The sequence below is a fragment of the Lithobates pipiens genome, unplaced genomic scaffold, assembly GCF_037356315.1.
Source record: "Lithobates pipiens isolate NorthernLeopardFrog02 unplaced genomic scaffold, aLitPip1_a1.2 Scaffold_8, whole genome shotgun sequence".
Classification (NCBI taxonomy): domain Eukaryota; kingdom Metazoa; phylum Chordata; class Amphibia; order Anura; family Ranidae; genus Lithobates; species Lithobates pipiens.
In genome coordinates this window covers 135,287,363-135,301,011 of record NW_027507903.1, presented here as the reverse complement: position 1 = coordinate 135,301,011, position 13,649 = coordinate 135,287,363, and the positions used below count along the sequence as shown (strand labels likewise).

The window sequence follows — 13,649 nt, the reverse complement described above, 5'->3', positions numbered from 1 at the left end:
TGAGTATTTGTGGGTACAATGTTCCACCTCTTTCTTTGTAAGGCAATATTGTGAAAAAATTGTATAGTGGATATGAATAATGCACTTCTATCTGTATTTTTAGACAGGGCCCCTTGTCTTCTCTCCTGGACCTATATATGCTGAAGATGGTGACAAAGGAATCATGGCTCCCATCTCATATTCCCTGCTGTCAGGTGAAATTTATAGACTAAATGGGCTCATATGGTTTGCCTCACATGAGGGGTCATGTGTTTGGAGTGAGCTGTGAACATAAGGTTGTTATCCTTTGTTGGTTTTTAACATGCTCATGTAAATTCAGTGGTTTTAAATCCATTACTAGAATCTAGTAGATCCTGAAGTTCTGTTGACAGTGTATTTCCTTTGAGGCCGCGTACACACGCGCGGACTGTTCGCCCAACTTTGTCCGTCCAACAGTTTCGGCAAACAGTCCGCTCAAACTTAGCATGGACGGACATGGCCACACACGACGGACGAACAGTTTGCTGAAACCGTGCGCGATGACGTGAACGGCACGTACGACGGGACGAAAAATACGACGTCCTATACACTGCATTATAGCTTTCAGCGTGAAAATCCTTTCTGAGCATGCGCGCAACTTTGTTTGACGAACAAGCCTACACACGAGCGGACTGTCCGCCCAAACACTGTTCAGCGGACAAAGTTGGACGAACAGTCCGCCCGTGTGTACGCGGCCTGAGTTTCGTGAGATCCCAGGGTTCATGGTTATCCTTTTTATTTTATTGCAATATGTATAAGTTTGCTATTTAAACAAAATATTTCTTACTAATTCTATCTGAATCTCTTATCTGCTAATCCATATGTCTGTTGTGCTGTAATCTTAGCAGTCCTTGTCTGTGTTATATCAATCTAAACATTTTCTATTTATGTCTTTATAGGTCCTGACAGTGAAAAATTCCAGATTGATAATGTGACTGGGTCTGTGTTCTTTACTCACACCCTGGAGAGCAATCTTGCCCCTATAACCTTTAATCTGAAGGTTATGGTGAGCACAGTCTTTTCATTTTCATTCATAAAAAGATATTTAATGAGTAAAATTGTTTAATTAATTCTCACAAAGCCAATTCATGCAATGTAATATACTATGTGAACCAGTGGCGGCACCACCCCCCTAATCCACGCGTCAGGCCCCCTAATCTCCATGCAGGGTGCCGGACGCATGGATTTAAAAAAATTTTTTGGAAGCACGTGATTAGAGCCCAAGGCTCTAATTGGCTTAAAAAAAGGGTGGGTTCGGGGCACAGAGCACTGTGCCCTGAGCCCATCCAGTTGTGTGACAATAGCGAATTAATATTCGCTATTGTCTTCCCAATTCTCCTCCTGGCGAATCAGGAAGCGGTTCCTGAGACCCGATTGGCTAGGGAGTCTTAGGACTGTTCAGTCAGGAGGAGAAGCCCCTTGCTCTTCCCTCGGCCGGAGCGAGGAGCAGCATCCCTACCCCCTGTCCTTAATGATCCTCGTCATCTCCTAAAGTAAGGCCGCCTTCCCGTCCATCTCCCGCGGGGGAGGTGGAGGTATCGCCACTGATGTGAACTATAAAAAAGCATTTGGAGGCAGGATCAATAGAAACAAAGTCAGATCCCAGATCAGGAATCTGAATTGACATAGTTACATAGTTAATTTAGTTGAAAAAAAGACATTCAGTTTAGCCAACACGAAAAAAATAAATTTGATTGTGGAATAAGAAAAGCAGTAAGAAGAGTGAAGAATGAAAAGTTGACAGGGTATAAATCAGGATACTCTATTTAAGACACATCAACACGAAAAAACACAGAAACGTATCAACATGTAATAACCTTATGGGAAACTACCTCAATTGACCCGAATATGCAAGGATGCCATAATTTTTAAAGAACAGAATGTGGTACACTGAATACTAGCAGAGAAGAAAGGAACTTCATGCCACATTCAGTTTTCCTAATACCAAGGGATCTTAGACAGACTAGTAGGAGACAGTGTGGCCAGCATACTGGGGTCTTGTTTGAGGCAATTGAAGAATGAGAAATAGAAAATGACTGCAATGTAAAACTGAGCAGCAACTTAACACAAACTAACAGACTAACATCACATACATAAACAGTAGTCTGACAAAAGAAGAGTTTAGTAGAGGCTTACAAATCAAAACGACGGTCTGGAAGACTCACTGACAAAAATACACTGACCTTAGACGCAAGATGGGCATCATCTGATTTGGACATTTTCAGCCTTTTTGTATGACAATCTTTTGTTTATGGCAACATCAGACCCTCTCTCTTTGGACCATTCTTGGGGGGGGGAAGTCAATCAGGTAGGTTGGAAACCAGCCCAATGACTGTCATTTCCAACAAGATAGCTGGCACTGGGCATACCACCTGTGCTGTCTCCTCCTATTCTATTCATATAAACCAAACACTGGGATAAGAACATCCTAAATGCGTAAGTGAGGCTAAAGCTAGCTAAACTTACATTCCTGTGCAATTGTATTGTGCCTGCCTCATCCATTTCCACTCATATGTCTATGGTCTGCTTTGGGGCTTGTGTAACTTTGCAAATGCAACATACTGTTAAGTGCATCTATCTACACTTAAGATCAGTTAGACATACTTTTGAGATCCTAATGAGTTCTTTGAAAGTTGCTTCTGACCTCTGGATCAATTTTTTTTCTAAGCTGTGTCCAGAGCTGCCGATACGTGGCCCTCTATACTCTGTTCCTCTTCCTAGGCACATAGGGGGGGATTGAACTGCAGGAGGAATTGGATGTGGGCAGGACAGGGAGGATAATCAGCCAGTGTCAGGCTGCTATTGCATTTTCATTGACTTATATTGGGAGAAGCTGTTCTATAGTAAATAAATGCCCATGGGCAAATGTGCTTTGACTGGAAACAGGAATAGAAGCTGAATACTTGGACAGACAGACAAGATTGACAAGGACTAGACAGAGATTAAATAGCCTGCATGACCTTGATAAGATATTTCTTAAATTTGTGTAGCAGTATTTTTTTTTTATAAAGCTTTGTTCAATAATTGATCCTAATTCTACTCTGCATTAAATTTGACTTATACAATTTTTATTATTCTGCAGGATTTATATAGCTGCAAAATATTTATATAAATTTGTGTAACACTTTACAATATAAAGGGGATAGTACAATTACAACACAGTTCAATACATAAGGAATAGGAGGATCTTGGTCATGGAGCTTACAATCTAAAGGGAGGGGGAGATGGTACAAAAGGTAAAAGCTGCAGGGGCCAATCTGCTGGAGGTGACTCACATACAGTTTTTAGAAGAAACAAACAGAAAAGCGCCTTTAATTGCAGTATTTAATGAGGTATAAAGTTGGCCAAAAAATCAATGAAACACTCACATTTTAAACAAATAAATAATAGATATCTCTCAAGGTAGAAGTAGTGCAGTGCATCTGTCCAGCTTAGCAGAAACCGCGGTATGGCAGGGAGGGAGGCCGGCCCACTCAGTGTCCTTTCAGGGCTTTGGTAGATGGGAAGCAACATGGAATGCAGCACTGAAGGTGGCGTGTGACATCCCTGGGGAGCAGAATGCCCAAGGAACCCAACGTGTTTCAGAGGATGCGCAGGGCTCGTACTGAGCATGAGTGCTCCTTTCTCCTTTATCAGGCACATTTCTGTTTGTTTCTTGTACTTCAGCCATACAGAGGTGACTCCACCCTTGAGAAGAGCTTGCCCTACATTATTATAGACTGATACTTGATCAATCTCTTGGTCGATTGACCTTACTATTCAGGACAAGTTCCTACAATATTGCAAAGACTATTCGAATTAAGCCTCACCACTGGTATTGCATAGGTTATTTCTTTGTGCGCTTGCATTATACAGTATTATATATAGTTTTTAGGTGGAGGTGGAGTGGTCTTCCCTGACTAAAAGAGTTTTCAAGGATCGTCAAAATGCAGACAGGTTAGGAGCTCACCAGACATACTTGGGTAGGGAGTTCCGGAGGTTAGGGAAGCTTCTGGAAAAGTCCTGGAGGCGAGCATGACTTTACATATGTTTGAATAGCAGACTTACAGTACTTTCTTCATATGCATTCATTGCAGGCCTCACAGGTTGGTGATTCCAGAAAATATTCATTGGCTGAAGTACTGGTACGACTGCTGGCAGCAAATAAGCATTCACCCCGGTTTGTCGTTCCTCAGTACCAAGGATTTGTTCAGGAAGATAACAATCCCGCAGCCCTTGTCAGCACTTACAATGGACGTGTGCTCTCCGTTATACCTTCAGATGAAGATTTCCCAAATGTAAGTCCAGTAAAATGCCATGAGCTAATGTCCATTGCTAAACAGTGTTAAATAGGAAACATAAGCACTTACCTTTGTAACCTGTGACTTGATATTCTGCTTCATGAAGTAAAATATATAGAAAAAAATATTAGGGACCCTATGGTGCTTTTTTAACAAACCTATTTACTATTCTATAATTGTAAAGCTGATATTGTTTACAGTCTATAAATCTAGTATTTTTCTGCTTTGTGGTCTGAAGGTTACAGAAAAGATCTTAATCTCTTTTCAGGGAACCAATCCTCAGATTCATCTCAGCCTAGCCTCACAGTCTAATCATAGTCAGCTATTTCACATAACAGAAAGTGGTCTACTCATAGCCAGAGCAAACCAGCTGAAAGTAATGGAAACCTATCCTCTAAAGGTAAGATTTCCAGACAGATACACAAAGTAAGAGGCTGCATTACATCCAACATATACTGTTTAATATGTGTTACTGTTGTACAGTTTTATGTAATAAGAACATTCATGGAATTCTTTCAAAAATTTGGCTTAGACTTACCAACCACTTTTTTCAAAATTAAAAGAATGGCACAGTATATCATCAAATTAGGAGTTTTATACATTGTGATGTTAATCCTATTATTTCTTGAAATAGGACTGTTGTGTTTGGATGCTGATACTTTTGGTGTACAAGATAAGTAGTGGCACAGTAATCTGGGCAGTGGTTGGGCAGAGCTGTAATTATTGCTCTCATTCTGAGGTTCGTGACGATACCTCACATGTGTGGTGTGATCACTGTTCATATATGCGGGACTTGCATATGCATTTGCATTTGTGCGTAAGCCCATGGCAGGGGCGCTTTAAAAAATGTTTTATTATTATTATTCTTTTTTATTTATTATTTTTTACACTGTCATTTTTTTAATCAACTTTATTGCCATCACAAATGATGAATAACATCCCTTGTGATAGCATGGGCCGTCTATTAAACCCAAGAGCTCTCCTCTGGCAGCCAAAACAGCAAATCAGAAACAGATCAGTCTGATCGGTTGCTTCATTGACCATTAATTAAACAAGAAAACCAGAACCAGAAGTGACCAAATCCTTGTCACTTCTGGTTTCTGGGGTCACAGAGAGGGAGGAACGTCAGTTCCTCTCTCTCTTTGCAATGCAGTCAATACTGCCGGTCGGAACAGTCTCCAGCTTCCTGATCAGATGGAATAGGCCCGAGAAAGGCAGTGGGATGGGACCTAGGCTGTACAGATACTTAAATCACTTTTGCTTTACAAGTCATTGGCTGCTGTACATTTTGATACCAGGATGCAGGTATTATCCCGGCATAACCACCGCAAGCCCAGGACGTGAACTGGTGGGCTAGGCTAGAGTTTAAGTGTTTAAGTGATTAGCTTATCTACTAAGGGTTCATGTCCATAGTCAAATTAGGAATACATTTTAAGTGTTTTAGGGAGGTTAAACTTTAAGTGTTCAATTTAGGGGTCAGGTTTATTGTAAATACTAAGGGTAAGGTTAACATTCTAGGTGACAATAAATTATTGAGGTAAGGGAGACACATGTGTTTACTATAAGAAGGCATATTTGTTTTCCCCATCAAAAGTCCAATAACAAAATGTGCTGCTTCAGGCTCCTGGTGCCAAAAGCTGAGATAGCCTTATCATCAAATAGACATCCCACAAGTACATTATAAAAAAAAACATGCAGTGTTGAGCCCCTGATGACATCCCATAGGATAAAAATACGTGGGGAGGAGCTTTGAGTACTGACATCACTCCCTGTCCGCTCTATTTGGGTGATAGTACGTTTTTGCTGGCTTTTCAAATTTAGAGTGCGGCCTTGTTAAAAAAGAATGCTGCACTACTGGAGACTTTCTCTCTTTTATGATTTATATGACTTGGAGGATTATTCGTCATTAAGAATTACTTTGAATATCTTATCTGTTGGGACAGGTCCTATTATTATTGCAGTGAGGGCCTACATTCTGGTGAGTGTCCATCTGGATTTCTTAGCAATGGTGGTGACCTTTCACAATTGCAGCATGGTGATACACTAAGATGCACATACAGTATGCTATATGTCTATTTGACCTCTTTTTTAATTTAAGGACAGCACTTTTAGTGGTACTTCATATATGTGGAAGTTGGATTACTGTTTAAGCTGAAGATTGAGAGGAGGTCCCATTCCTAGGGCTGCAGATTTGTTTTTTACAGTTTAGAATGGATTACATACATATCCTTATTCCTTATATACATATATCCTTATTGAAAGCTTATTGCAATCTGCTTGTATTACAAAGATTGTTGTTGATACTAGCATGGACATTTTAAGATTGTATATCCCACAGGTATGTATTTATAGCTAGGACAACATGTGCGCTATGGAGGATTGGAAGCAGAAGGGTCCAGTTCCTTCTGAATTCATAATTTGTTCAAGTAGCAATAGTGATTGGCAAATGATTTTTCAAATATTAAACATTGTAAGGGATCTTCCCGGGGTAGGGTGTGTTTGGACACAGTTCACAGCAGACTTGGAATTTATAAAGCAGATCTTGGCGTTTATTCGTGGTACAAACAGTCCAGCAAACAAAATATACAGCAACACCGTGCTTTCTAAGTACAACAAAAATAAAAGTCCTAGCCCGGCTGGGCGCTTACTAACAGGTTCTGCTCACCTATCTGACACTTACAAACACAGCGTCTTTCGCCTGGATATCGCAGGGTGAGTTTTTGCTCCAGCAGTGGCTGTGCTTGCAGCTTCCTTCAACACACAGATTGTTCATTCCCTGGCTGAGAACAATCACCTGCAGACCCTACAGAGCCTTTAGCTTCCCAGGCTAATTAGGATCCAAGCTCACCTGATCCCAAACCCAGAACTGGATCGGGGGATGTGGAATGACAGGTCCCTCTACCAAACCTACCTGCCATTCCATATAAACCCAGGCCCGGCAAAATTAAATAACAACTCAGCAGCATATCGCTGCTGAGAAACTGATCCATCCTGGATTTACCATCTCACACTGTGTAGCAACCTAGGTGAGATGTACACCCCCTCGATCACTTCTCCAGTGACATGTCTACAACATGTACACTGTTTAAGTCACAGATCATAAAGCCTTTCTACAACCAATATAAACTGATGCACCTTTATTTACCTACTGTCTTCCTCTCACTGCTACTGTTTTCTCTATTCAGTTGCTGTATATTTACATCATGATATATTCTGGTAATTCATTTTATTTCCTTTACTTTAACCATAAGTGATTCAGACAGCATTGTTTCATGTTAAAACAAACGGTTGTTAAGTGTGATTCATATTTAACCAACATTCTTCCTGTGTTAACTATAGATAATTGCAAGAGATGAAGAATCTGGGGAAATAGCAAATTGCACAGTGACCGTGAAGGTCTTGGCTCATGGGCAAGCAGGTAGGATATGTGTCACCTCTCCCGACAACCAGATCTGTAAATTACCATATGAACCTTAATACTACATAGTTTACTTTGCGTGTGTGTTTGTGTGTGTAGTTCCCATTATCCCATATATATATATATATATATATAAATGCAGCACTTCCAGACCTAGATGATAGCTTCTCCAGCTTTTACTAAAAACAAAATCTCCATCAAAAATAATGTTTGGTCCCATATACAAAAAGTATGACGGGCCTAAGATATTTTTTACACCTGTAAACTTATAAATGATACAGCAGCGTCCATGAAAGGGCGTATTCATGGAAGTTACTTAAGTGAACACCACCAAAACATATTCCCTCTTACGCATCCACTCTTCTAGTAAGCAGAATTTTGAGATGTCCCCGATAGTTAGATCCTCACCTTCAACTCTGTACCATAGCTTTATAACACCACAAGGTAATGTTGTTAAAGCCATCAAGCACGCATAGTGACATTAAAATATACCACATTACCAAAATGGATTTTTCCTATTTCTTTCTTAAAGTGATTGATTGTTTAAGTAAAAGCTGGCATCCTATTTTTGTTGGTCCCCATCATTCTGCCTGTCAATTCCATAGAGGTAGAATGTTCTTTAAAACTTATTGTTTGAGACTCTCTTTTTATTGTTATTTACTTGTTTTCTTAGCACCTCGGGATCCATCAGAGCCAAGAGCCATGTTCACTCTGCCAGACTTTCCCATGATAGGTGCTGGACTTGGGGTTTTGGGGATAGTGTTTGGGTTGTTGCTGTTCCTTTTAATAAGAATTGTGAAGAATCGTCGACAACAACAGCAACAGATGAGCCAAACTTCACTTGTCACAGAGAAGCATCCTAGTGTGGTATGACATTAGTGGTCTTGTGTCTACCTGATGCTAAAATAGATGTATTACATAACATAATCTGATTCTATGCAATAGAACTCATGTAATATGCAACCCTCAGGCTGCTCTTACCAGGCTTGTGTATCAGCTAAGCTTAGAGACCTGCCTCATCCACCTTTCCACTTTATTAAAAAAGTACAACTGCACCAGCCAAGAAAATCAGAATTTTGAATAAGCTTTGTTGTATGCCAATGGGAACAAATACCCTTCCATGTTCTTCTGCTTTGATATGTTTCACCCACCCAGAAGATTAAACGAATAAGTATCGCCAAAGCTCTTTTGACCATACTCCTCCTGTGGGTCTCAGGAGTGCACTTACTTGTGCTCTCCTGTGACCCAGAATCAGCTAACAGTTGGATAAAGTTGGCTGATATCACAGAGCTTATCCAGGCTGTGCAGGGATCCCAACAATAAGGTTGGGATCTGCCCAGATGCCTGACTAGCTGCTGGCTCAGGCTTTTAGCATGTTGTTGAGAGCCTGAGCCAGCCGCATCCAGCCCCTCCACAGCCCACCACTTCAATGAGTGCTAGAGGGGCAGAGCAGAGAGCCGGTCACTGACAATCTCTACTCTCTCTTTAAAAAAGACCACCGTCTCTGACCGCTCATTTCTCAATGTAGAGGTGGCAGGGGACAGTGGCAGCATCGGATTGATGGTGCAGACATCTAGGTGAGTAGAATTGTTTGTTTTCTTAGACTCCCACACTTCTTTATTAACCGATTCCCAACCGCCGCAAACCGAAGTACGTTGGCAGAATGGCACGTGAGCAAACGGGTGTACCCGTACGTCCCTTCGTAATCCCGGGCATGATGAGAAGAAGCAGAAAAAGGAAATGCCTATGTAAACAAGTGTTCTGCCTAGTGACATGACAGGGATCCACTGCTCCCTGTCATCGAGAGCAGTGATCTCTGTCATGTCCTAGGTAGCCCATCCCCCTTACAGTTAGAACACGCTAAGGGAATACATTTAACCCCTTGATCGCCTCCTAGTGTTTAACCCCTTCCCTGCCAGTGACATTTACACAATAATCAATGGCTATGTTTAGCTCTGAATACTGTATAAATGTCAATGGTCCCAAAATAGTGTCAAAAATGTCCAATCTGTCTGCCGCAATGTCGTAGTCCCGATAAAAATCATAGATCACCGCCATTACTTATATAAAAAATTTTTTGCTAAAAATGCCATAAATCTATCCCCTATTTTGTAGATACTATAACTTTTGTGCAAATCAATCAATATACACTTATTATGATTTTTTTTACAAAAATATGTAGAATAATACATATCAACCTAAACTGAAAAATACATTTTTTTTAAATATATTTTTGGGATATTTATTATAGTAAAAAATGTCTCTCTTTTTTTGTTTATAGCCCAAAAAATAAAAACCGCAGAGGTATTTAAGTACCACCAAAAGAAATGTTGTTTGGGTACAGTGTCGCACGACCGTGCAATTGTCAGTTAAAGCGGCGCAGTGCCGCATCACAAAAAAAGCTCTGGTCAGGAAGGGGATAAAATCTTCCAGGGCTGAAATGGTTAATCAAGGAAGTTAAGGAGCTGTGTAAACATTTATATACAAGTTCCACTAGCAATAATAGCATTGTTAAAGTTACAGCACATTTGTAATACATCATTGTATAACATCAGTATTGATATAATCAACCCCAATCAATTACATTTGCCATAAAAAGTAATCCTTATTCTATATTTAAAATTATTAAAATGAAACCAATGTATGTTCATACCAATGTATGAAATTCAAAACCAATGTATGTTCAAAATGATTAATTTATCCTTATTATACAATTTACTTCAACATTGTTCTGTATAGTTGCATAAAGGAACAAAGACAAACATTTTGCACAGGTATCACCATTACATATATTACAAGGATAAAAGAAGAGAAGAGGGGGTGGGAAGGGGAAACTGGAGCATCTAATGAAGCTTATTGAAAAGCCTGATTTGTTTAGTACAGTGCAGCTGTACTGTTTTCACAGGAAGTAGAATATGAGCCTACCTAACCTAACTATCAATAACCAATTGCAATTTTACATCTGAGTGGTTTTCTGAAGTTGTTTAGCCCTAAACGTTTTCTAATGCTATTATTTCCGAAAGTTTGTTTTTTCTGTTAACAACCCTACTGTAGTTATTATTACAGGTATTTATACGTGTGCCAATTTATGCAGCACTTTAGTTATGTATATTACCAAAAGTATTGGGACGGCCTTTACACATACACACACATGAACGTTAATGGCATCCCAGTCTTAGTCTGTAGGGTTCAATATTGAGTTGGCCCACCCTTTGCAGCGATAACAGCTTCAACTCTTCTGGGAAGAATGTCCACAAGGTTTAGGAGTGTGTCTATGGGAATGTTTGGTCATTCTTCCAGAAGCACATTTGTGAGGTCAGGCACTGATGTTGATGAGAAGGCCTGGCTCACAGTCTCCACTCTAATTCATCCCAAAGGTGTTCTAGCGGGTTAAGGTCAGGACTCTGTGCAAGCCAGTCAAGTTCCTCCACCCCAAACTCGCTCAGCCATGTCTGTATGGACCTTGCTTTGTGCACTGGTCCAAATCATTTGATGGAGGGGGGATTATGGTGTGGAGTTGTTTTTCAGGGGTTGATATTGGTCCCTTTATTCCTGTGAAGGGAACTCTTAAGGCGTCAGCATATCAAGACATTTTGGACAACTTCATGCTCCCAACTTTGTGGGAACAGTTTGGGGATGGCCCCTTCTTGTTCCAACATGACTGCACATCAGTGCACAAAGCAAGGTCCATAAAGACATTGATGAGCAAGTGTGGGGTGGAGGAACTTGACTGTCCTGACCTCAACCTGATACCAGAACGCCTTTGGGATGAATTAGAGTGGAGACTGCGAGCCAGGCCTTCTCGTCCACATCAGTGCCTGACCTCACAAATGCGCTTCTGGAAGAATGGTCCCACATTCCCATAGACACACTCCTAAACCTTGTGGACAGCCTTCCCAGAAGAGTCAAAGCTGTTATAGCTGCAAAGGGTGGGCCAACTCAATACTGAGCCCTACAGACTGGGATGCTATTGAAGTTTGTGTGTGTGTAAAGGCAGGTTTCACAATCCTTTTGGTAATATAGTGTATATATATATATATATATATATATATATATATATATATATATATATATATATATATATATAATTATTATTATTTTATATTCACATCAGCCCCTGCCCCTAAGGAGCTTATAATCTTATATCCCTAACTCTCATTCATATATACTGGGGCGCCAATCTAGACAGGAGCCAATTAACCTACCAGAATGTCTTTGGAGGGTGGGAGGAAACTGCAGAAACCCACACAAGCAGAGGGAGAACATGCACACTCCAAGCAGGTGTTGTCGTGGCTGGGATTCGAACGGACAATTCTAGTGCTGCTAGTTATTAATGAAATATTAGACAGAAATAAAATACTATTAATTATTTTCTAAACTGTCTCAGGCATATCTTCAAACACTGCATGGAAAAAAGTTTTGAAAATGGCAATGAGCATTGTATATATTTGTTTTTCTTTTTTAATTTAATATATCAGCGTAGCTTTTTGCAGTGCTTTACTGTAGGCTAACATTTGGCCTAAATAGTGAGCATCTAAACTAGTGCACAGTTTGGCCAAGGCTGCCACACTGGATGAGATATACAGTTGTATAGAAGGATTATTTTAGGCTTTAGCAGAGTCTTTTTGTGGGGAATGTTCAGATGCATTTCCTCCAAACCCTGGCCACACTTATTTCAAGTATAAATAAGTCAAATAATGGTAAATTAATCTGAATTATCGGTTCCAAAAACGTGATCAGATCTTAACTGAATTATAGAATCATATTGGAATTATTATAGCAATTACTATCTTATTTAGCAAACAACATATTGGTGTGTATTTGATGAACACATGGTTTAAACATTCTAGTCATTAAAAGAAGAAGAATGTTGCCCTCTAGGACAGTGACAGTGGTTCTTGCCAACATATGGCACACCGCAAATGAGCATTAAATCCTGAAGACACATCACACTTTTTAAGTGAAAACCAAATTATTACAACACCATTGCATACTGTGTGTTTTCTTTATTAGATGAGAGGAAATAACAACTATTCAAAACTATGCCTAAAGTGTATTAGTGATACAAAAATGATGGTCAAGAAGTGACCAGGACAACCATGTTTAATTGGCCTAGTTGATTTTGATTTGCCAAAGTGAAGATCACAGGAGTAGTCAACATATTTGAGAGGCTCACTAGTGTTGACTACTTCTGTGACTTTAACTTTTGCAAATAAAAGTCAACTGGACCTATTAAACTTAGTTGGACTTCTCACTGTTAACCATATTTTTTTATTTTTTTTGGGCATCACTACTAACAGTGACCTCTGTTGGGTTCACCTGTTTTACAGAGAACTGCCCTCACTACATACATGCAAGTCATTGTTTGACATTAGTATCAAGCGCCCCACCAACGCTTCAGTCTACACAGTATTTGTGAGATACTTGGGACTGGCAAGGACCATACCCTCTAACCCTGACTAATTGTGGACATATCCATTTCTGACTCTTTCCCAAGCAAAGTCTCGTTGTCTGGTGCATAGTTCTCCTCTAGTCTTGTCACCAGTTGACTTGCCCTAATCAGAATTCTCTTGAGTCTGAGCATTTACTGTTATCCCCCTTCTCTTGCATTTTTCTTTTTATTTCTGGACATCTTTCTGTACTTTGTCTGCCACACCCACACACTGACAACACTCTAGAAAATGGAGAACAAGGTCTACAATTATAGACACATTTCTGCTCATTGTTTACAATCTGTGCACAAAAATGTCTGTGATTGTAGACTCCAGCAGCCATTTTGTGTGAGTCTGAATTTTAAATTGAGGCTTTCACTGGCACAGGCTGCAGCCAACTTAGCGTGGGCAGGTCAGGTACAGACAGTGGTAAAAGCATAATCTATCAGCACAGTTTGGGAACCACTGATTTGGATAATGGCAACTTAAAAAAGCATCATC

General features: G+C 40.1%; 1 protein-coding gene across 3 annotated transcripts in view; it reads left to right on the top strand.

Annotated features, from left to right (window-relative positions):
• LOC143963454 (cadherin-related family member 5-like) overlaps positions 1-13,649 on the top strand; it is a 75,069-nt gene that overhangs the window by 56,265 nt on the left and 5,155 nt on the right. For all 3 annotated transcript variants that reach the window (XM_077473085.1, XM_077473084.1, XM_077473086.1), the window contains exons 9-14: positions 104-194; positions 918-1,024; positions 4,095-4,295; positions 4,567-4,698; positions 7,638-7,716; positions 8,390-8,583. In XM_077473085.1, coding sequence (XP_077329211.1) covers positions 104-194; positions 918-1,024; positions 4,095-4,295; positions 4,567-4,698; positions 7,638-7,716; positions 8,390-8,583 — 804 coding nt within the window. The remainder of the gene's footprint in view (positions 1-103; positions 195-917; positions 1,025-4,094; positions 4,296-4,566; positions 4,699-7,637; positions 7,717-8,389; positions 8,584-13,649) is intronic.